Source organism: Ziziphus jujuba, chromosome 4, assembly GCF_031755915.1.
Source record: "Ziziphus jujuba cultivar Dongzao chromosome 4, ASM3175591v1".
In the NCBI taxonomy this organism is placed as follows: Eukaryota; Viridiplantae; Streptophyta; class Magnoliopsida; order Rosales; family Rhamnaceae; genus Ziziphus; species Ziziphus jujuba.
In genome coordinates this window covers 27,260,666-27,283,870 of record NC_083382.1, presented here as the reverse complement: position 1 = coordinate 27,283,870, position 23,205 = coordinate 27,260,666, and the positions used below count along the sequence as shown (strand labels likewise).

Genomic DNA, 23,205 nt, shown 5'->3' with positions numbered 1-23,205 from the left:
AGAAAAGAAGATGGAATAGTGCTTGTTTGCCTCTCTCACTGCTTTTGTATATGCATTATATGTGTTTATAAATTGGAGGTAAGAAAGAAAATTGTGAAAATTTTGCTTTGGAAAGTTTATAACGTGTAAAAGTGTATACACGTGGTCTTAAACTGCTTGAAAAACAGGAGTCACTGCCACGTACAAAGCGGTTAAGTAACCGTTAATTTTTCAAATAAGGGCAAGTTGAGAGTAGTCCTAGAAAGCAGAAACCTCTCATTTTGGCTCTCTCTGAAAACTCACAGATCCTTTTCAATCAAGATCCACTACCTCTGCAATGCCAATCTTCCAAATCCTTTTCCTCTTGCTCTTCATCATGTTGCCTTGTAACCAAATGCACCCTCAGCCTACACATCAGTTCCAGAAACTTTCAGGTCTCTCTCTCTCTCTCTCTCTCTCTCTCTCTTTCCCTCTCTCTTAAGCTCTACCCATATATATATATATATATGTATGTATATGTAAGAAAATTCTATTATCCAGGATTTTTATGTCCAGATTGTCCAAGACAATGCCTAGTGGATAGGTTTGCAAAACGTTTTAACACATATACCCTGTGGATAGACGAAAACACAGAATATTTTGAATAAAAGAATTCCCTATATATAAATAATAATTTTCTCATCCACAAATCCGGACAAAATTTTGTACCAAAGAATGTGTATCCTTAAAAGGATAAGCCTGTATGCGTTGTAAATTTGTCAAAGATTACCACATAGGTGAAAATCATATTATCTATATATATATATATGTGGATAACACAATTGCCCAATTAGCTAAGCTGTATCTTGAATGCATAAAAGGTTTCTTGAAAGGGAATATTCTAATTTGAATTGGGTTTAAGTATTTTTTGTTTTAATTTTCTAGTTTTGTTTTATGAGGTAGGTTATAATTATTCTCTCTGTTTCTGCTAATCTGTATGATGAATTTCTGGGATTACTCTCTAATTTTACTCAACAAATGTTTGATTTTATTATTCCTGTTTTCTTTTATTCATTATGTTTCAGCTCAAGAGCCCACTAGTAAATTTGATCGTAGACTTTCAAAACCTCTGATTGGCTATGGTGGGAAGATTTATGCATGCTCTGAGAAAGATTTATTTGCATTTCAAAGTAAAGGGTCTATTGCTTGGACCATACATTTGAATTATACATGCAATGCTGATATTGCTCCAATTTATGGTGGTACAGAAAAGGTAGATTATGATTCACCTCACCTCCTTCTGCATTTTTCATTCATATTATGCTCTCATCGTGTTCGGAAAAATGTACCCATTTTCAGACTGCTTTTACATTGTCAAACGTCTTCGTTTATACCTTCAACAAGAGTTTTGACTTTTGCAAATATTTGGTAGATATATGTGGTTGCAGAGAACAGAATATTGAAGATTAACTTATTGAAGGTTGGAACTTCTGAACCAGCAGCACAAGTTTTCCTAAGTTTTGAACCGGATAAAGAAAGAAATGGTGAGATTATTGGGCTCTCTATTAGCACCTTGGTATCTTCTCTATTTATTAACATCAGAAGTCGTGGACTCTTTGCATACACAATGCGTGGAAAACTGTTGTGGAGTGCTGGACCTGTGACTGATCGATTTGGCTACCGTCAGGGTTGTAGGAAGAATGTTACAGATTGCTATTTTACTTCTGCCCCAGTGATTGATCAATGTGAGGCTAGTATTTATGTAAGGTCTGCTGCTCTTTGATTTCCTTGCTTTCTTCCCCATTTTTCTTCTTTTTATATCCTCTAACCATTGCATGAGACGTATATCAATATTATCAATATTTTTCTTATTCTTAATGTTTTAAATATTAATGGTTTCAATCAGGGGAATTATATCTCTAAGGAATATTGTTTCCTGAAAAAAAGCTAACTGCCTATTCTGTTAAAGTACAATTACAAAGTAATGAACATGCATCTATGATTCTGTCAAATACAGATCTCAAATACAGAAGGAGAACTATATTCTTTGTCACTTCGGAGTGCCCACTTTAAGTGGATACAGGATTTTAGTTTGTTTGACAAAGTTTTCACTGTTACTCCCGGAAACAATGGTCGTTTGTATGTCATTATGCCAGTTAAGGCTCTTTTACTGGCTCTAGATGTTGCTTCAGGAAATGTGCTGTGGCAGGGAAGTATTGGGCCGTTAAGTACAGCAGACTCTACACCTGTTGTTGATTGTAATGGTAACTTTATATTTCTGAAGTATTTTAGCTGATCTTTGAATCACTGCATTTTCTGTTACAAATGGCATTCACATGCTCCACTGCAGTTGAAAAGCTTTAAGTAGTAACCAGTTCTACACACTGGCTTTTAGAATTTGACTTATCCCCAACAAAAAATTCGGTTATTTTGCTTCTTCTCACCAAATCCATTCACACAATTCTCATTCTTTTTCTCTTGCCCTTTCACTGACTCTATTATAAAGTGTGGACTTTTTGAATTTATTTATTTATTTATTTATCTATTTATTTTTTATGAATGTAGACTTTTTGAACTTGAAACACGTATTGCATCGTCTTTTTCATTTTACCCTTCTCATACCAAGTATTTTTGGTAAGGTCCTAAATGCTTTTCTTCCTTGTAGATAGTTAAGTCTGTTGTAAATCAGAGATACATCTGATTCAACAATCCTACTTCAATCAACAAAAGAAATTTATGTTATCTACTTTTGATCACGTTTAGCAACCTCAATCATTTGCTCTTGTTTGGCTTGGACTTTTGCCAGAACTGTACTTTGATCATAATGCTTGACTCACTTCCACTGCTACTTAAATTGATATTATAGGTTGGATATCTATTGGTTCTTTGGACGGGTTCATATATTCATTTTCCCCGAATGGAGTTCTTAAGAAATTCTCAAAAACAGTAGCAGTGGATTTTGCCGTTCAAGTCAATCCACTTCTTGATTGCTCTGGCTTTGCAGTCTATATTTCTCAGACCGAAATGGACAATAAGATTAGTCGCACAATCAGTGAATATACGTATGTCTCAGCAATGAAACCCAAAAGTGTAGTTTTCACATTGTTCGTTCCAGCAACTGGATCCATCTACTGGTCTGAAAGATATCCTGGTAATTTAAGTTCGTTCTTTTTGTCTGTTTCGAGATTTACACATTCTAAAGATTAATTCCTTCGTATAGTTCATAGCTTTTACATTCACCAGTGATTACTTTTGGCAGGGCAAGTCTCATCATCATTGTTTGAGGGTGATCTGCAGCATTTTATACTGGATGAGAGAATTCTTCTTGCATTTTTTGCGGCATCAAGTGAGATTCTATTAGGAAAAACTTGAAAAATTTTTGCAGAGTTGTGTTTCTGAAAATATGATATCTTTGATCTTCCTTTAAGACTAATGTAAGAAAATGTTTGATCTTCACCAATTGTATTTATATGATATGATTACCCTTATGTACGCCTGTGAACATAATTTGACCGTTCACCTGTCTAAGCACTGTAAAAACTCGCATAATTCTGGTACATGATATTTCAATCTCTACGAGCAAATGAATTTCACTTCTCAAACAATTTTCATTTCTAATTGATGCAGAGATTGGAAATCCGCTGACGTGCCGTTCCACACGTAAGAATACACATAATTGCTCTCATACACATTTATGTCACAACATCGGAAGGTGTATTTATTGATCTTTGTATTATACAGGTCAGAAGCTAATGTCTAGCTGCTCTCAAGCAAAGCCCAAGTATCTCAGCATTTACACAGGTGCAATGCAACCCTTCAGTTATTTGCAAACCATCAAGGTTTTGAACTGATAGTTCCATTTTTTTCTTTTTTCTTTTTTTTCCTTTTTTTTTTTTTTTTTTTTTTTTTTGGTTTAAACTTCAGGTAATGAAAGAACAGTGCTCTTGTTTCTACTATTTGAATCTACAATCCTGATGGTATTAGCTGGACTCGTTCGATTCTGCTGTATATTTTGGAGGAAAAAGAAACTTCAGGGTCAAGAGCTTGGAAGTTTTCTTGAAAAGCGAGTAAGCTCAGAATCCCCGCGAACTCATTTGCTTTCCTCAATATTTTTATATTTTCTCAACCTTTTTCTTTACAAACTTTTATCCCTTTCCAGCGTTCTCTCCAACTGAAAAAGAAATCATTCGATGATACAATCACAGAGCTTGAACAAAAAGCTGCAGAAGAAGCTGTTACCAATGAAGCACTTGAAAGAATAAGTGATTTAGTACGAGAAAGGAAAGAAATAGAGAGGAAGCTCTCAACGACCTATAGTTTGGGCAGGGATAGAGTTAGCTCACGGTCAAAACCTCTACTTCCATTGTTACATGATGGGAAAGCAAGAAGCTATTCCTTTCAAGGTGCAGAAAAAGAGAGTGTCACAATCTTCCACACGTTAAGTGACACATCGTCGTCTAGAGAAAGCAGCAGCGATGGAGAAGCTAGCCACCGGCATTTCCTCGAAGAGGAGTTAGCAACCAAAACAAAGGCCAAGGCAAAGGCAAAAGTAAAGGCAGCAAGCAATGAAGCGGAGAGTTCAAGTGATGATGATGGGGTTTTTAAAAGGGACTTGTGGAGAAGTCCTTCAGAGCCAGCAACAAGCTCAAGATTGTTTGAGGAGCAAAATTGGAGGGACTGCAAGTTGCATGGTGAAGATGAAGTGGAATCTTTAAAGACAAATAGGAGTAGAAGCTTGTCATTAAAGAAGAGAAGGGCCTTGTCTTCGACTAGCTAAAAACTAGCAAGTTGCAGACTCTAATAGAATACTTCTAATCTGTTTGTCAAGTGCTTTATATTTACTGAATACTGCTATTGGCCACCAAATTTGTATATCTGATTTTTCTTTCCAAATCTGTGGTAATACATTAGTTTGTAAATATAAATATCCTAAATTTATGAAAAGTGAATCCGGTATTACTTTCTTACCATACCAAATATTTGGTGTCCCTAGATTATCATCTCTATTAAGATCGAAATTCACCCAATAGACTTTCAAGCCAAAGAGCAACACTGTTCTCCGATAGAGAGGGAGAAAAAAATATAAATAAAAATGTGCCCAAGATCTTCAAATAAAAAAAATAGTATATAATATCCAACTATTTTATTTTTGATTTCTTACATTTGGGTTGGATTTAACCTTTTTCTCAACCCAAGTGATAGAATAAAATATCAAATTTTAACCACTTTGAAACTAGCCATTCATATAATAATATCCAATTATTTTTGTGAAAAACTGTCTTATATAGGAACCTTTCATGCTCTGTCAATATCTAGTCAATTAAAATATATCTTCTTATTAACCATCTTTGACTCCTTTCTCTAATTTGTTAACATATACTATATTTGCAACTTTTGCTAGAAGTATGTATGTCTCAATATTTCATTTTAGAATATTATTTTCTTTTGTCTTCAGAATTCAGAAATATTAAAAATAGAAATGGTATTTATTCTTTGCTTAGAAAAATAACTTAGTGTAATGATCAATGAGACATAGATATATATTTTTCATAGAATGGGACACATATTTCAAAATTTTTATTTATTTAATAATATTTTTGACACATGATATTACTTTTTTTTCTTTTTTTTCTTTTTTTTCTTTTTTTTCTTTTTTTTTGTTTTTGTTTTGGGGGGCCGGGCGGCCGCCGGGGGGGGGGGGGGGGGGAGGGGATTAAGATGTAAAATGCAAATGGACGGTGAGAAATTGTCGAATGAGTAAGGAGGAAGTAATTTAAAAGAAAAAGGGAGGGCATTCTTGTAAAGTAAGAAGACCGGGGAGAGCCGCCAGCGTAGTCAGAGACACAATTCTTCTATTTTCCAGGTGTACGGCCAGATTTCTTTCTTTGAAGAATCTGACGAAGCGAACCGCTATACCCTGCGTCGCATCGCACCCAATCAACGTCTCCCTTCTTTCTCGCTTTGAAAAAAATTTTGAAAATAAAAAAAATAAAAAGCAAAAATCCGGAAGATCTATCGTCTTTGATTGATCTGAGCGATTGGGCTATCTGGTTTTTCCCCCCTTAATCAGTGTCTAATATTTGAATAAATAGTTTAGCAATTCAAGGTAAACCCCATTCCGAAACCCTAATTCAATCTTTTCTTTGTAAAGAAAGTGGAAGAAAAAAAAAATATCAGATCTTGCTTTTTCTTTTTCCCTGCAACTTTCCCAGCGTCCGAACGGTACGTTACTTTTTTATTTTCATGGTTGTTCAATTCATTCTCTGCGAATTTTCCATGGCTGTTTTCTTCTTTCTTGTTTCTCTGTTAATGAAGCTTAGGGTCTTGGTACTACTTAAAAATATAAAATATCTTGCTTTTTTTTTTTTTTTTTTTTTCTCTTGCTTGAATTTTATGAGCTGAAGTGATTTTTCTTGTATTGGATGTCAAGGCCCCGGGAGTGCTTGGCAATGAATTTTAGGTTATTATCATGCTTGCTTTGTTCTTACGTCTCTTATGCCTCGTTTGGTTGGTTGCTGAGAAAATGTGAGAATAGGGAAGAAATAATGACTCCATTATGTCTAACTTTAACATTAATGAATCTGTGTGGATGGGTAGGTGCGTGGGTGGGGGAATAATCATTTTTTTAGGAGCTGGTTTTATGAGGTTAGTATTTACTTTGAAACTAAAAGTTCAAAAGCTAACATAAATTTAATCTTTTCAAATTTATTGGATCTCTCACCTTTATGATGAATAGTGAATGAATGATAGCATTTAAATAGTATGGTAGGGAATGATTATGTATTCTCAATTTATGAGAATTTTGAATGAGGAGTATGTTGTAGCCTGTATGCTTATCCTTAAAATTTATACTTTTCATTTGCTTTACAACCAAATAGGCTATCCAATATATTTTTCAGACTCTGTCGACAAGAGTAATTTGTGCAATTGTGTATACTAATTTTATTAATTAGCTTATTTAGGAGGGTGATGCACTGCTGTTTTTCCTGGTTCAATGTTAATCTTTCATAACATTTAGTGATATCTGCAGTTTGCTTGTTGGACCTCTTTGAAGTTTCTTCGTCATTTACATTATGGAAGATCAAAATTTTATTGGTCTTCCTGCATGTACTGATTCTGGTGGTGAAAATGAGGGTCAATACGATGGCAGTAGCAGTCATGAGCTTGGCGAATTAGATTCTCAACTGACTACTTCCCAGGATAAGATGGGACATGAGAGTGATGCTCAATATGAGGATGGTCAATTTATGCCTGAAGCAAACCTTCAAAAGGATTTGGTTAACAATGATTCAGATATGGAAATTGAGGACATAAGCTCCATACCTGCCTTGAGCAACTCTAGCTATGGAATTCAAGAGAATGGCATTCATAACTCTAATCATGGTACCATCCAAAATGATCGTCAGCGTAGTACTCCTGCAGATATAAGAGGTAAATTAATAAGTGAGAACCTTGGACATGATAAAGGTGATGTTCAAGGTGCAGATAGTCACTGCATATCAAAAGCATTCCCTGACAAGGATTTGGTTGAGAATTCCTCCCATGTGGAAGTGAGCGTCAAAATGAATGAAACTCTTAGAATTGCTGAGTTAAATGCTAGAATGCACCCTGAGAAGGGTTTCCTCGTTGTCCAAGATGAAAGCCATCCCATTGGAACCCGCAAGACAGGTGGCAATTGTATCCTTCTTCAACATGTATTATCTTAAGGTTTTCTTCTTGCATACTGTTCAGCTCTGTTCAAATAAGTTACCGTTAAAGCAACACAGATGTGGTTGTCAACATTGCATTAGAGAGCATAATGCATAAAAAGGCGAGGGACCATGGAATCAATTCTTATCTTTGATTTATTATATATAACTTATCTTTCCATAACTCAAAATTTCCAGCTATATCGGGTGTTAAAAGAAGTAGGGTAACATTTGAAGAACAACAACCTTCAGTTCATGTGACCTATAATTCCATAACAAGGTTAGTTGGTGTAATTACCATTTTAAAGAGGGACCAAAAATTTTATTTTATAGATTTGATATTTCCTTAACGATTACATAAAGCAAAGTATGGTTATTTCTTCTTTAGTTTATTTCTCAGCTGATATATATATTTTTTTTTTTATTTTTTTTTTTGTTTTCCAGAGCTAGCAAACTTAAGCTTGAAGAGTTATTACAGCAATGGTCAGAGTGGCATGCTAAACATGATTCTTCATCCCAAGTAAGAGCTTGTCTTCATCTGTGTGGTTTTTCTATTTCCATTATTGTTAACATGCTGCCTTTCTTAGAATGTTAAGTGCAAACAATTTGAAGGTAAATGAAAAGGTATATGAAAAAGTATGAAGTTAGTGTCAATTTTGGCATTAAAGATGATAGTTCATTTGTTCCAGTTGAACTACAGTGATGTGAACCCCCTGCATCTTTAATTTAAAATTTTCCCTTATTTAGATGATTGGTTGGCTTTTGCTTTTGTCTAGCTGTATTACAATTAAAAATTGGATGAGCTGGTGTTACACTGAGAGTTAGGTCCTTAATAATCTTAATCAATTATTAAGATTAGTCTGTTAAGTTATTAATCAGACCTACTTGCAACTTCATAAACAAAGATCAAAGATTTATCTATCAAGTGAATATGCTCAACCAATCAGCTTTTCTCCGTTTTGATTAGTTGACCAAATTATGAATTTGATTTTGTGCTTTTATGAAATCATACATGCAATTGTTTCATTTCTTCAGTTGTGGGTATCTGAACTCTTGTTAAATTATGTCGATCATGTATTGTTCAGGATCCTGCTGAAGTGTTAGAATCAGGTGAAGAGACATTCTTTCCTGCTCTGCATATTGGCTTGGAAAATACATCTGCGGTGGTGAGTTTCCCCTTTATCATCCTTCTTGTATTCAGACTTTAAAGTTGTCATCAATTGTTAATATAAGGAGACTTGCATGGGGAGCTATGATTTGAATTTATGCCAACTCTTTGGTGGAAAAGAATGATTTACGCTTTTAAAGGGAATGAACCATACAATTCCATAAGAAGCAGCACCTGTACACATTTTTTCTTTGTCATCATCTTTCGTTTCTTTCATTTCATTTTATTTTTTTTTTTATAGGCTTTTTGAACTTTGAGTGGTTTTACTTGCTACCTGTTTATATTTGGCCTATATGCCCACTGTGAAACAGAGATTTCTTGCTTTATGTTTGAAGCTTTTATTGAAGTGTTACTTTGTCTGCAGTTCTTCTGGATGGACAACCAAAAAACAAAACAGGAGAATGGGGAATTCATTCCATTGGATGATAACTCTGTTCCCCTATATGATCGTGGATTTGCATTAGGTTTGACATCAGAGGGTGCTTCAAGTAATCTAGAGGGGTAAAGACTCATTTTTTATCATATAATGCATTGTCAAGATAACTATAATGTCACATTATGAACTTTCTTGACTGACAGAATCTGTAATAACTGGCATCTTGGTCAAGGAGATTGTTGATTTCTTGATGCACACTGTGGCTATATTTCTTTTGAGTTTGATGCATAAAGTACTAGTTGTCAACTTGAATTTTACAACTAAATAATTTTGTTTTCATTGTCAGTATTCATGTTTCTATATTTACTAGGCTCTTTAATTAAACTTAGCATCTTAAATGTAGTTTTCCTTGTCAATGCTAGCCTGAGTTGTAGAGTGTTTAGTAGCTATATCATGAACCAAATTTCAAATCAGTTGGATTGCTAATGCATTGCCTTTATTTTCCCCTCAAATGTTAATAGAGGCTTGGAGATAATAGGTGAAGCTGCTCGTTGTTTCAATTGTGGTTCATATAGTCATTCTTTGAAAACCTGTCCAAAGCCTCGTAACAATACTGCTGTCAATAATGCTCGCAAAAATCATAAGTCAAAGCGAAACCAGAATTCTGGTTCACGTAATCCTACTCGATATTATCAGAATTCACCAGCTGGAAAATTTGATGGTTTGAGGCCAGGAGCTCTTGATACTGAAACACGGAAGCTTTTGGGTATTGGGGTAATGTAACTTAATCTATTTTTGTAAAACCATTTTCATGTTGGATGAGATGATGCATGTCAAGGAAAAATCTCTGTTAACCATGTAGCATTAAACTCCTATTATTTATACCAGTAAGATAATCAATGAGATGCATTTTATTGTCAGGAATCCAGATTTATTTATTGTCAGATGAAAAATTAATTAATCACTCACTTGTCAATTAATTTTGACAAATACATAAATTCATATGGAGTCTTTACATTTTAGAACTTGCATATGTTTATTTCATTTTATTTTTTTTCCCGAAGTTAAATTTTCCATTGCAACTTGATATATCTATTCATTACATCTTGATCTATTTATTTATTTATTTATTTCCTCTGTTATGCAGGAGCTTGATCCACCTCCTTGGCTTAACAGAATGCGAGAAATTGGATATCCTCCAGGATATCTAGGTAAATGAGAAAAACTCCTCCAATTCATGGTTCTGTCTTCACTTTGTTCTGTCAATCTTAAGGTGCAACATTTTAAATGTCTATGTTGGTGAAAAAGTACAATCTGGTATTAACAAATAGACACAGTATTTTGCTTCCCACCTCCCCAGTGTTCTTCATTTTCTCTATCCCCTTTGTACTTCCTGGGACCCCTCAAAAAGAGAGGGAGAAAAATGAATGGAAAAAATAGGAGGAATAAACGGTTTCCCATTCAGCATTTATAGAACAAATACAATGCATAAGAATTGAAAAGCAACTAATTAGGCAAGCCAGGATGACCTCCACTTAAGTTAGCTTACTTGCTTAGGAGATGAGTCTTATGTCTTGCTTCTATTCCTTCATGTTTAATAGTTGTCTATATGTCACAGTGTTAGTAGCTCTTGCTTTTCTGTTTCACATGTTAAAATTGATTCTGAGATGATACCACTTGTCATGGAATTTCTAGATCCAGATGATGAGGATCAGCCATCAGGTATTATAATATTTGCTGATGGAGAAATTAAAGAAGAGCAGGAGGATGGGGAAATTATTGAACAAGAGTATTCCAAACCACAAATGAAAATGACTGTAGAATTTCCGGGAGTAAATGCACCAATCCCAGAAAATGCTGATGAGGATCGCTGGGCAGCTGTACTGAGAAGCCAATCACACCGTAGATTGAATCATTCTTCAGAATCTGTAAGCAGAGGGCATCATCGTGAACAAAGATTGTATAGGGATTCTAGAGATGATGGCCCTCCTGGTGTTGAATCAGGTTTTAGCCCACCCATGTCAAGTTACCCAAGATACAGTAGTTATGATCACAGTTACAGCTCTCCCAGTTCCAGAGGTAATACTCTGAGACCAAGAAGCCCTATGTCAGGAAGGTCTCAATCGGAGCGAGGAAGAAGAAGCTCTTTGGTTGATGAAGGTTACTCAAACCATGTCCATTATGGTTCTTTACCAAATACACGTTTGTCTGACTATGGCTCCAGTAGATATGAAAACTGGAATGATGGAAGTATAAATGACTATGATCTTGATTACTCAACTCATAGTATGCGGGATAGGCATCGCCATTACAGTAGAAGGTAAGCGAACTCAACATGATTGTAACTGCAAATTGTAAAGATGCTATCCTGACAAGACTTGTAGACTAGTTTATTCATCTGTAACAATTAGAAGAGGCCTGTACAAAAAACAAATAAAATTAGATGGACTTTGATGGTTTTATTTATGTAATGTATACTGTAGTATTGATTCTTCAATTTCTTTTATACATACAGATGACCGGTTACTTTGTCCTTTTTAATCGATCGCCAAGATGTCATACATTTCCTTTCAATTTGTTCTAGGCCCTTAAGCATTTTTTGAAGGAATTGCAGATCTGATATTGATACCAAATATATGTAGGTGGCATTTGGAGAAATCTTTGTTATACGGTTGTTGAATGTTCGTTGGGCACAATTCTGTCCTCCCATTTTAAAATATTATAATACACATTCTTCAATTTCATAAATCGTAGTAATATAATATTGTTTAAAACCAATGAAACATGTAAAAACGATCGATATTACTAAGTTTTGTGCTTGAAAATTTAGTCTTGTGAAGAAGAAGAAGAAGAAGAGGCAAACTTGCAAAGGTTTAATAATTTTTTTTTTTTAATTAACGTTTCCTATAGTCGTAGGAAACTCAGACTTGGAAGTAGAGAGATCCGGCGGTTAAGAGCCTGACAGGTACACTACAGTAGACTGCTCTGACATCGTACTAATTGTTGTCGTAGTTTTGTTTTTGTTAAAACAAAAAAGTACAGGGGAAAAAAAAAGTACGGATCAGATCCGGTTCTAAATTTTTTAAAGCCCAGCATATGTGGGCTTAGAATGTTTAAGCCCAGATTAATTTGACCAACATGGGCATCCAATATCAGCCCGTTGAACGAAGCGACAAATAATGTTAAAAAATTACAAATTGCAGAGGAGGTAATGCCGTGGAAGCCAAGCAAAGTTAAGTTAGAAAGACAACCTTAGCCAAATAGATTTAGGATTTTACGGCCAATGCCACTTCCACTCCGTACACTGGGGGAAGAAAAGGTACGGAAGCGAACAACTAAACATATTGTTTTTAGTCCGTTTGTAATAAAATAATAAAAGAAAAGAAAAAAGAGAACGGTGCTCGCTGGCCCACCACTGTGTGCGACTGTCGATCGCACAAGTTTCCATAACCAAGAATTAATTAAACCAAAAAAAAACTCGGAGACAATTCAAACCCCCGTTCAGGTCCTTTTCCTAAAACTTTTTAATTTTTTTTTAATTTTTTTTTTTTTATCTTTCTTTCTTTCCTAAATTAGGGTTTTGATTTTTTTTTCAAATTCATCCATACCCTTTTTTTTCCCCTTTTTTTTTTTTTTCTCCCTTTGTTTTTATCTATATTTTCGGGGTTCCTGTTGCATTGATTTGGGTATGATTGCGAATTTGAAATTGGATGTCTTTTAATTTAGGGCTTTCGGGCAATCCGGAGGTTATTGGAGACCCTGATGATTGGCTTTGTTAATTGGATCAACGTTCATGAACAATTTTGGTAGCTTAAATTTGGTGCTATTTTTTTTTTTTTCCTTTTTTGGCTGATGATTTTTCTTCTTTGGATCGGAAGACATAATTGATAATTCTCTAAGGTTTATGGGATTTTGAATTTTGAATTGGGAATCCTGAACATTAAAAAGTTGAAATTAATTAATGATTAAGTAAATATATTAAGCTAGCTGACAAATAACGCTTTTTTTTCTTTTTTTTTTTTAGTTGGCCTGCAAAATTTATCGACAGGAATTAGAGTTGGTACTATGCTAATTTAAAATGTTTGAAACCCAAAGTATAAAATAAACAGGTACAATAAATTAAAAACAGTGTCTGGAGAGAGTCCACTTGTAATGTGAATGAATTGATGATTCCAAACAGAAGGGTTGTCAAAATGCATAGTTAAATTACTCACCTAATAGGGCAAACAACATCTATTTGTTCATGGTCTATGAAAAAGGTTTTTTTCATTTCCAAGACTAGATATTCAAAGTAATTGGATTAATTGGATAGAAATACTGCACTCCTTTTTGATAAACTGTTGAAAACCCAGCAATGTAGCTTCCTTCTTTGTGCGCTATATGTATGATATTGCATGAAATTTTGAAGATAGTTAGTGGAGTCTTATGTATCAATTTTAAGCTATAATAATTTTCTTTCTTTGCAGTTTGAATCAACCCTCATGATGGATGTAGAAGGATGCATGTCAAGACATGCCTTTGGCCAGATAACTAACTACAATTTACTGAATCCTCCAAGTCTATTCCAGCATGGAGAGAACAGATTAGATCATCAATCCGTAAAATTCCAGGGATGCGGTTTGATGGATTGGCGTAAAGACAATCCTAGAGTTAGCTTCTCTCGCTATTTGATGAAGAATAAAATGTAAGTTTCACAAGTTGGCATTATTAAACTGCATTTTGAGATTCGTCTAGAAGTTTGTAGTTCTATGAATGTGAGTGAATATGTGACAGAAACTGCCTGCCAAATCTTGAGCAGTACTAATATCATCAAATATGTTTTATTTTTATGTGTCTGCAGTGCTGACATCTTGTCACTGAAAACATATTGTGGGGGGGCACTGTGGGTATCTGATTTTGTGACTGTTTTGGAAAACCGGCTATTTGCAGAAGCTTCTTCACAGGTCTGTTATTCCCATAATATATTGCAATTTGATGTGAAAACTTCTTTTCGTTTAATTGTATTTCCTATGGATTTTGGTATTATCTGCTGCTTTTGAACGCATAGTGGTTGAGTTTCAAAATATGTTTGATATCAGCTATGTCAACAGGGTTATCATATACCTTTAAATGCTTCCCTAAAAAAATGAACAAGCTGAATATGAGATTGTCACTTAAACCTTTTAAGATGAACTTTTCTAGTATTCTAGTTGGAACTTCATGAAACTACACGTTATTTTCCCTAAATTGTACTTTCAAATGGTTGCAGGAGGAGTACATGAACCCAGACACACTACTTTATCGGTTGTTAATTTTACTCCAACCTAAAGTGGATGATCCGGATTGTGCAACATTTAGTCAACTGGAGATCAGGAAGGCTTTCAATGATATATTTCTTTATCCTCACAAGAATTCATCCATCTCTATGTACTCTGAAGGGAACCAGTTTTCTGGCGATGAAGCCACTAATGGTGCCTATTTATTTCCTCGAGAGAATTTTAATAATAATACATCATTTAGCTGCCCTGTTCAAAAGCAGCATAATGCTGCAGGTATGCTTCATGCACTTAATACAAAATTATTCTACCTTTTAAAGTCTTAATTTATACTTGATATTGAGTATATTCAACCAGGAACTATTTTTCATTGGACTAGGTAATGTGGAATCCATGTATACCTTATTTAATACCCTATGGTCACACAGCAAAGACCAAATCACCCATGCTGCAGAAATGCTTTATTCAACTTATTTTCCTGACAAAAATTCATTAACCATCAATCCTACTATGTGATTTAAAACTTGACTATTCTCTCTTACTTTTACCAACCTGCACAGAATTGTAGAGAGATTTTTTTTTTTTTTTTTTTTTCCTCCTTACACTCAAATTCTGCAGGAATTGTATCTGGTTAGATTTGTCACTTCACTACCTATTCTTATGTTTGTCCCTTTTTTTTTTTTCATGTTCTTTAATCCTCTCTATAACCCAACGGTTAATTTTCCAGGTGTATTCAGAGGTTATTTGGAAGATATTTACTTGGATGCTCAATCTGTGTTTCCATCTACCTCAGGAGAAGAATCAGTAGTTTCCTGTCCAAGTTTGTCAATCCCTAAAGAACATTCAACAGCACACAATAATGAGTGCCAAGTTGATGATTGCATATCTGGGCCAGATAATCAGTTCGATGCTACTGATAAACTTCAGCCAAATATGAAACATGCAAATACCTTCCTGAAAGGTTTTTGCTTTGGAGATTATGATGGGTTTTCTTCTGAAAATGTGCAACCTTGTGCAAAACGCTCAAAGATGGATAATTCAATATACCCTATACATAACGATGAAATTTCCCATCTCTCTGATCCACTGATGGTTCAGTCTCCACTATCTGTTAATTCTGAAGTTATACAGAAAGTGAATCAGGAGAGTGTGGCTACTTCTTCTATGGAACTTACTAATAGCCCAGAGGATACAGGCCTTACAGACCTTACGAACAGTAGTAAGACTGGGGATAAGGCGGAAGTGACTTCTGATAATATGAAGCTGAATAGTGCGCTTGTTTTCCCAAAAGAACCTAGTGTTGATTGCGACGAAAAGGAAGCGCAGAACAGGAATGATGTCTTCCAGACAGAACCAGTACTAGAAGCTAAATCAACAAATCCAGGGAATCGAAAGATAAAGGGTGTGTCCATAACTGAATTTTTCACAGCAGACCAAATTAAAGAACATATCTCAAGTCTTAGAGTTGGTCAGGTTGGTAGATTGAAGTTGCATTTTTGTTTTCATCAAGTGATCAGTTGTTTACATTATTCCTAATGCATGCATAAACAATTTAAACATGTGCATGAACATAACAGTGATAACACTTAAGTCACCTGATTTCCTTGCTCATGCCCTTTTTCACCATTTATGTGAAGGGTCATATCTTCTGTTAATTATTAAGTCATAATGTCACCTGATAAATCCTTTTTTCTATCCTTTTCCTTTTAGCTCCTTCAATTATAATCCTCCTCTGGTGGTGCAATTGGCAGCCTTTGTTGCACTCCAGCAGACCTTCTTTTTGTATCTGTTTTCAGTTAATTGCATCAATAGCCATTTTCACTTAGTAGACATTCCTTGTCTCTTTAGAAGCTAGTGCTAGTATTATAAAAATCAGATAAACATAAATTTTATTTGCATGAGAAGCATAAAGAATTTGTCCAGCTAGGGACTCCAAATATTTTTAACAAAGACATACCCATATTTAAAGTCTTACATTACTTTGTTAAATTATCTAATGAACTTTCTCTCTCTTTCTTCTTTTTTTTTTTTTTTTTTTTGAGACAGGGTAATTTGAAGAAAGAAATTGGAAACAGTGAGAATATTTGTCAGTTGTGTGCATTGGATAAGCTTTTTCTTGCACCAGCAACAATGTATTGTTCATGTTGTGGTGCTTGTATCAAGAAGAACAAAAGGTATTACCATGCACCAGGTGAAAATGGTACACATTATTGCTTTTGTACCTCATGTTATAAGTGGTCTCGAGGTGGGAATATCTCATTTCGTGGGATGTGTTTTTCCAAGGCAAAACTTTTTAAAATGAAGAACGATGAGGAAACTGAAGAATCGGTAAGTTAAATGATTCTGCCTTTTCATTTGCTGAATCTAAGAACTGTGTCTCACCACAAGGTTGTTTTGCACTGGCAGTGGGTCCAATGTGATAAATGTGAGGGCTGGCAACATCAGATATGTGCGCTCTTCAATGAAAAAAGTGATCTGGAAGGACAGGCAGAGTATTTATGTCCCAAATGCTGTTTACAAAGAATAGAAAGTGGAGATAGCTTGCCCCAGTCCAACTATGCTTTCAGTGCAAAAAGCCTGCCAAAAACCATGCTTAGCAACCACATAGAGCAAAGACTCCTTAGACAACTCAAGCAAGAGAGAGAAGAGAGGGCAAAAGTTACTGGAAAAAGCTTTGATGAGGTAAGAAGCAAAAAAAATTCATTTAGTTACCATATGTCTCTTTCTTTTCATATATTGCATCTAAGCTTGATATGTGCTTCAAGGTATGGAAAAACAAATTTGTGGATTCAGGGCTTTATAATTCAGTAACTTTCTTTTCTGACTTGGAATTGTTCTTCTTTAGATTCCATTGCACTTGTATTTAATGAAAGAACTTGTTTACTTTTTCCTTCTAGGTGGGTCTCTTATGTAAGTCCCATGATTATGTTGGCATTTTGTCTATGCTTGAATAATGGAAAAAAAGTATAATACTATCCCCTAAATCAAGGACTTAATGAAAAAACAGCTAGTAGACCAGATGAATTATTTGAAGATATACTTCTTGTCTGTAGAACAAATAACGAAGTTTCATGGTTTTCTTTAGTAATTTTTTTTTTTCCCCCCTTTTCATGATAAAGATTCAATGTTTGGTTCTGTTAGGATATCTGCCTAAAAAGGATTATGATAAATAATCCTGTTGAGCTGCTTGGTTTTTATTTATTTATTTGTTTATTTTTATTGATTACTAGGTTCCAGGAGCTGAAGGTCTTGTTGTCAGGGTTGTGCTTTCTGTTGAGAAAAAATTAGAAGTTAAGAAGAAGCTTCTGAATATCTTTGAAGATGGGAATTACCCTGCTCAGTTTCCATATAGATCAAAGGTGACATGAATTTTACAGTTACAAGTTTGCTATGTTTGTTATCCGCTGCTGAATTCCACGCTGTTCAGTATCACAAATAAGTTAGTTTTTGAGTATAATTAAAGTCACATTCTAGTTTTTGAGTATAATTAAAGTCACATTCTTTTGTCCATTTCAGGTTATTCTTTTGTTTCAGGAGATTGAAGGAGTAGATGTATGTGTTTTTGGTATGTATGTCCAGGAATTCGGCTCAGATTGTAGTCATCCAAATCAACGCTGCGTTTATATCCCGTATCTTGATTCTGTAAAGTACTTGAGACCAGAGATTAAAGCTGTGAGTGGAGAACCTCTTCGAACATTTGTTTACCATGAAATATTGGTAATTTCTTTCATTCCAATTTTCTTTTTTCCGTCCTTTGGTTGCCATATCTGATGTTATTGTCGGTATAGTTACATTAAAATAAATAAATAAGTATAGTTGCATTAAAAAAAAAAATGGCCACTTATGACATATTTGCTTGTCTGTGACTCATCAGATAGGTTATCTGGATTTTGTTAAGAGACAAGGTTTTGCAACCTGCTTTATATGGGCCAGCCCCCCATCAAAGGGAGAAGATTATATCTTTTATTGCCATCCACAGGTTCAGAGAACACCCAAGTCTGATAAGCTGCGGCAATGGTCTCTCTCTCTCTCTCTCTCTCTCTCTCTCTCTCAATATATATGTGTGTGTGTGTGTGTGTTTGTGTTTATGTGCTTATGTGTCCCTCTTATCATCTGCAACTGTTTCTCATATGCAGGTATAAGTCAATGCTAAGGAAAGCAGCCAACGAGAAAATTGTGGTCAACTCTACTAATTTATATGATAACTTTTTTGTTCCTAGTGGACAACCGAACTCCAAGATCACAGCAGCTCGCTTGCCATATTTTGATGGTGACTATTGGTCTGGAGCTGTTGAGGATGTTCTTAGGAATATTGAACAAGAAATTAGGAATGATTCTCAAGTGAATATAAAGAAACTGGTGAAAAATAGAACCCTAAAAGCCATGGGATTCACAAATCCTTCTGATAGTAACACCAAAGATATTTTACTGATGCAGAAGGTAAAGTTTTCTTACCTTTTAATTCATCCTCCTAATAAAAGCACTGAGTGATCAAATAAATTTCATTTAAGATATTTTGGTTGCTGACGGGGAAACTCGAAAAATTCTCAATATTTGCAGACATCTTAAAATTTTCACCATTCTCTCATAACTGCTATATTCTGCTTAAACTGTAAGAAAACTAAAGTTTAGTGAGTGCCAATTGACAAATATGTTTTAGCATTTAAAGTTTATCCTGATTTACATCTGAGTTGACTGACACATGTTCATATATGGAAGCATGAATGTTTAAACTTATTTTAAACGGAAAACTGACTGCGCATGCATTTGACCTTGGAAGTATAAACAGATCTATTTCTTTGTTGTTCATTAGACTCCCTTACTTATTCTTTGCTCTCATTGTTTTTTCTTTCCAATAGATGGGGCAAAACATTTTTCCTGTTAGAGAGGACTTCATGGTTATCTGCTTGCAGTTCGTTTGCACAAACTGCCATGAATTGATATTATCTGGACAGCGATGGTCTTGCAGTCGGTGCAAAAATTTTCAACTATGTGAAAGGTAACTAGTTCTTTGTAGGATCTTTTGCATTCTCCTTCGTATCAGATATATGTTAGCTTGCCTTTCTTTTTTTCATTTTTTCCCTTTTTTTTTTTTTTGTTTTTTTTGTCTTTTTTTTTGTTTTTTGTCTCCATGCCAGCCCTCTCATTTTCATGCACTGTTGTTTATCAATCTTAGTTCTTTTCCAGTTGCCATTTTCTATAATTATCTTTCTTCTCAGAACAACTAGAGCAGTTTTCTTTTTTGTTCTTCTTTTTTAAATGTGGGGAGCATGGACAATATTAGACTCAAGGACATCAAAAAAGAAAAAAAGTGGTCATTTAGTGTATTGCTTGATTTGGAAGAACTTGATTATAAGGTAGAATTATTTTATACCTACTCTCTTACAAATTGATATTGCAGATGTCACAATGACGAGCAGTGCCTATATTCGAGGAACACACACACTTTTATCAATGGGAAACAACATTCTCTCTCTCCGGTGAGTAACAAAATCAAAATCAAAATTCCATTATCACTCTCTTCATGGTCACCATGTTGGGAAAATTTTGTTCACGTTCCATTCAAATTATGCCCATTTGTATCACTTGCTTTCCTTTTCAGGTAAAAACAGATACCATGCCTTATGATACCAAGGATGAAGATATTATATTGGACAATGATTTCTTCGAGGACAGGCATACATTCTTGAACTTTTGTGAGAAGAATCATTACCAGTTTGACACACTTCGCCAGGCAAAGCATTCCTCAATGATGGTTCTGCATCATCTCCACAATTTAACTGTGTCAACTCTAAGGATGACCTGCAGCATCTGCCTTAAGAAAGCTGCGGTTGACCCCAGCTGGATATGTGAACTCTGTCCAGAGTTTGATGTTTGTGCTGCATGCTATCAAGAAAAAGGAGATTCATGTCATACTCATAAATTGAGTCGACATTCTTCAATAGTTAGTCACTGGGTCAAGAGAAAAGAGGCACGACGAAATGCATGGAGGGTATAAATTTTCTGCCCTATATGTTTTTTAGAGTAGTGGCTTAATCATAGAAGTACTATCTTAATTTTTATAAATTCAAATGTTTTCTATGGGTCACTCTAAGGTGACCGGCACGGTAGTACTTTATACAAGACAAATTGATGCTCAGTTCCATTCTTAGGTCATTAAGATTGAGGAAGTTATTTAAAATTGTTAATGGAGGTGGAAGTTATGTACTTATTATGGTTTAAAATTGTTGATGCAGGTAAGGGAACTACTGGATGTTATACAACATGCATCTCAGTGCCATGTAGACAAAGCTTGCTCCTATCCAAACTGCCCTAAAACAAAAAATCTATTTCATCATGGCGCTAAGTGCACTGTTCGGGTTGCTGGGGGTTGTGGCCACTGTAAGAAGGTTTGGTTGTGTCTGTGTTTGCACTCAAAAAGGTGTGGAGAGCCAGTTTGCAGGGTACCACGTTGCATGTACGTATAAATACTTTCACATTAGTGTTTACCCAAAAAAAAAAAAAAAAAAAAAAGAGGTTTTCCAAGAAATTTTCAGTTTCTTTTGTCCATCTTGCTGCAACTCTACAACTTTCTCGTTTTCAAATTATATATTTGATTAATTTTGTAGGGATATGAGAAGGCATGCAAAAATGCGGGTGTTACAATCTGCAACCTGTCAAAGAGCTGATGATTTGCATTATTAGCCGATGAGGAAGCATCAAATTTAGAGTTTACACAGTTGATTAGTCTTTAAGTGTATAGATTTAGAAGGACCATCAACAACAGCAACTGCCTAGCGTACAATGTCAAGTTGTCAAATATAAGTAGTACATTCACAGTTTTGAGTGGAGCTCTGTGAAGGCTTATAGAATGTTAAATTTCCCCCATTATGCGGGATGTGTTGTGTAGATGATCACCAATTCCCAATGAATATGTCTGTAAATCCGAATAATTTTTACCATTGTTTTTGTAGTAACAAGAAGCGCGCAGATATTTCACACAAGCTGTTATAACTGAGTTTGTTTTATAATTTTGTTTTGCATGTATGCATGATGCACACCTTTAAAAAGACTGTGCTTTCCATGTACAGCAGCGCCACCACTCTCTCCCAGCCTTCATCTATCTTCCAGCAACCATTGTTAACTGTTTGACCTCCTAACAAACCTAGTCAAACTTAAACCTAAAGTTGTTGGAAGTTCGAGCATTTGACCAGACAATACAAAGATGTTATGTTCATTACATTCAATCTCAGACAAAAAATTTGCAAATCTACACTTTACCAGTGGAACAAGACATGCAAAAACCAAATTTGTTGTTCTATATTTACAAGGGATTTTTGTACCAGTGCCTCTTATAATATGATCATTTTTGCATTTTACCCCTTATAATATGAAATTAACACCAATGCCTTCTAAAGTTTGTAAATAGTGGCACCATCAATTCAAAACGTTTTCGTTGTGACTTTTTTAACAGAAATCATATTAACCAGAACAGGATTTTCATTCTGATTACAGTGGCTTGTAGCCAAGTTGGAGCATTAAAATGGTTGATATGTTGAACTTTGGTCATGGTGGACTTTAATTTGTATTATATGTAAGTGCATTTGGATTTGCTTCGTTTGCTTTTTCTTCTTTGCTATTGAGGAAAAAAAGGAAAAATGTTTCTCCTTTTGTACTATGCACCTCCATTTTAACAATTAAAAGGTCGCAGAGCTAAGGTTTTGGACCAATGCTACATTGTTTATAAATTTAAGGAGGAATTTATAAAAAGCAAAAATGTTGAAATTATAAAGAGCACTAGTGCCAAAACTCTATTTATTTATAAGACAAGAAGATGAAAGAAACCCGTGGGAACTTTAAGATGCTTTGTTTTTTCATTTACTTGAAAACTGCATGCTTTTTAGTTTTTACTAAAAAAGTATTTTTATTTTGAAAAAAGGGATTGTTCATTCAATATAGTCTCAGAAAACATATTCCTACTAGTCGATGTTGACCGCAAAAAGGCCCTGGTGATTTGAAGCCGTTTGCTTTTTCTCTCATTTGGAAACCAAACGGAAGACAATGCATGCAGATATCTTGGTTTAATGTTTGAACGAGAACTGCAAATCGGGTTCTGTATCGCTGCTGTGCAGTCAGCTGAATGGTTGGGGAGGAAGACCAATGCTTAGCCAGCCAAACAAGGAAACAATGTACTGTACCTCAAACGGATTTCCTTTACTCCTACGAAGAACAACGTTATGGCGCACGATTGCTAGCTAGATATGCTTCGGGTTTTTTCTGCTCGAAACCAACCTGTTAGGAGGGGGTTATATTAATCAAAGTTTAAAACAAAACCTTTTTTTTTTTTTTGTCTTTCTTTTTTTTTTGGGTTTTCATCCACCCCTTCGCTGATTCTTTATGGTTGCCGTAGCTATAAAAATTATTTGAATATATCGTTTTTCTGCTTTTTGTTTTGGACTCCTAGACAAAGCAACGTTTGTTGAACGATAAATACAGCATTTGAAAATGGCAACGATTCATTTATTTATTTATTTTGGAAGTGGTTTGAGAGGGCTATAGTTGGAAAAGAATCCCTTTTTTTTTTTTTTTTCCTCTTTTTTTCTTCTTTTTCTCTCTTGAGCAATTTAGAATTGATCTAATGGGCATATCTTGCTGACCAATGAAGTGAAACCCTAATAATAATCAGAAAAGAATGCATCCCTTTATCCATGGCTTAGGCAATCATGCACGTCTTCTCTGCAGAGTCAAAATTTTTCAAAGTAAAACCTTTGAGAGAGAATA

The 23,205-nt window shown here is 34.9% G+C and overlaps 3 protein-coding genes across 11 annotated transcripts; all 3 read left to right on the top strand.

Annotated features, from left to right (window-relative positions):
• The first annotated feature begins 277 nt into the window (after positions 1-277).
• On the top strand, positions 278-4,907 carry LOC107416566 (protein GAMETE EXPRESSED 3). The gene is made up of 10 exons (XM_048472250.2): positions 278-413; positions 1,044-1,231; positions 1,391-1,720; positions 1,976-2,222; positions 2,825-3,109; positions 3,218-3,304; positions 3,586-3,618; positions 3,700-3,759; positions 3,883-4,025; positions 4,118-4,907. The coding sequence occupies exons 1-10, from the start codon at positions 317-319 to the stop codon at positions 4,733-4,735; spliced, it is 2,088 nt and encodes a 695-aa protein (XP_048328207.2). The 5' UTR covers positions 278-316; the 3' UTR covers positions 4,736-4,907.
• Positions 4,908-5,736: 829 nt separating this feature from the next.
• On the top strand, positions 5,737-11,731 carry LOC107416574 (uncharacterized). Of its 5 annotated transcripts, XM_048471861.2 has the most exons (10): positions 5,740-6,180; positions 6,556-6,603; positions 6,989-7,635; positions 7,845-7,926; positions 8,091-8,166; positions 8,732-8,812; positions 9,179-9,315; positions 9,712-9,964; positions 10,338-10,401; positions 10,886-11,731. In XM_048471861.2, exons 3-10 carry the CDS (start codon positions 7,032-7,034, stop codon positions 11,512-11,514), a joined length of 1,926 nt encoding a protein of 641 aa, XP_048327818.2. In that variant the 5' UTR covers positions 5,740-6,180; positions 6,556-6,603; positions 6,989-7,031; the 3' UTR covers positions 11,515-11,731. The 5 variants fall into 5 exon arrangements, with proteins under 5 accessions (XP_048327821.2, XP_048327818.2, XP_048327820.2 ...); XM_048471864.2 differs by lacking the exon at positions 6,556-6,603 and having other exon boundaries at positions 5,737-6,180; positions 10,892-11,731; XM_048471863.2 differs by lacking the exon at positions 6,556-6,603 and having other exon boundaries at positions 5,740-6,064.
• A 727-nt stretch (positions 11,732-12,458) lies between these two features.
• On the top strand, positions 12,459-21,428 carry LOC107416576 (histone acetyltransferase HAC12). 5 transcript variants are annotated; one of them, XM_048471999.2, is made up of 17 exons: positions 12,556-12,695; positions 12,917-12,996; positions 13,657-13,874; positions 14,031-14,133; positions 14,439-14,721; positions 15,173-15,918; positions 16,492-16,773; positions 16,852-17,127; positions 17,676-17,804; positions 17,962-18,162; positions 18,320-18,462; positions 18,582-18,885; positions 19,305-19,444; positions 19,847-19,925; positions 20,048-20,437; positions 20,682-20,902; positions 21,054-21,428. In XM_048471999.2, the coding sequence occupies exons 3-17, from the start codon at positions 13,672-13,674 to the stop codon at positions 21,127-21,129; spliced, it is 3,576 nt and encodes a 1,191-aa protein (XP_048327956.2). In that variant the 5' UTR covers positions 12,556-12,695; positions 12,917-12,996; positions 13,657-13,671; the 3' UTR covers positions 21,130-21,428. The 5 variants fall into 5 exon arrangements, with proteins under 5 accessions (XP_060672191.1, XP_048327953.2, XP_048327954.2 ...); XM_060816208.1 differs by lacking the exons at positions 12,556-12,695; positions 12,917-12,996 and adding an exon at positions 12,459-12,509 and having other exon boundaries at positions 14,439-14,640; XM_048471996.2 differs by lacking the exons at positions 12,556-12,695; positions 12,917-12,996 and adding an exon at positions 12,459-12,509.
• The last annotated feature ends 1,777 nt before the right edge of the window (positions 21,429-23,205 follow it).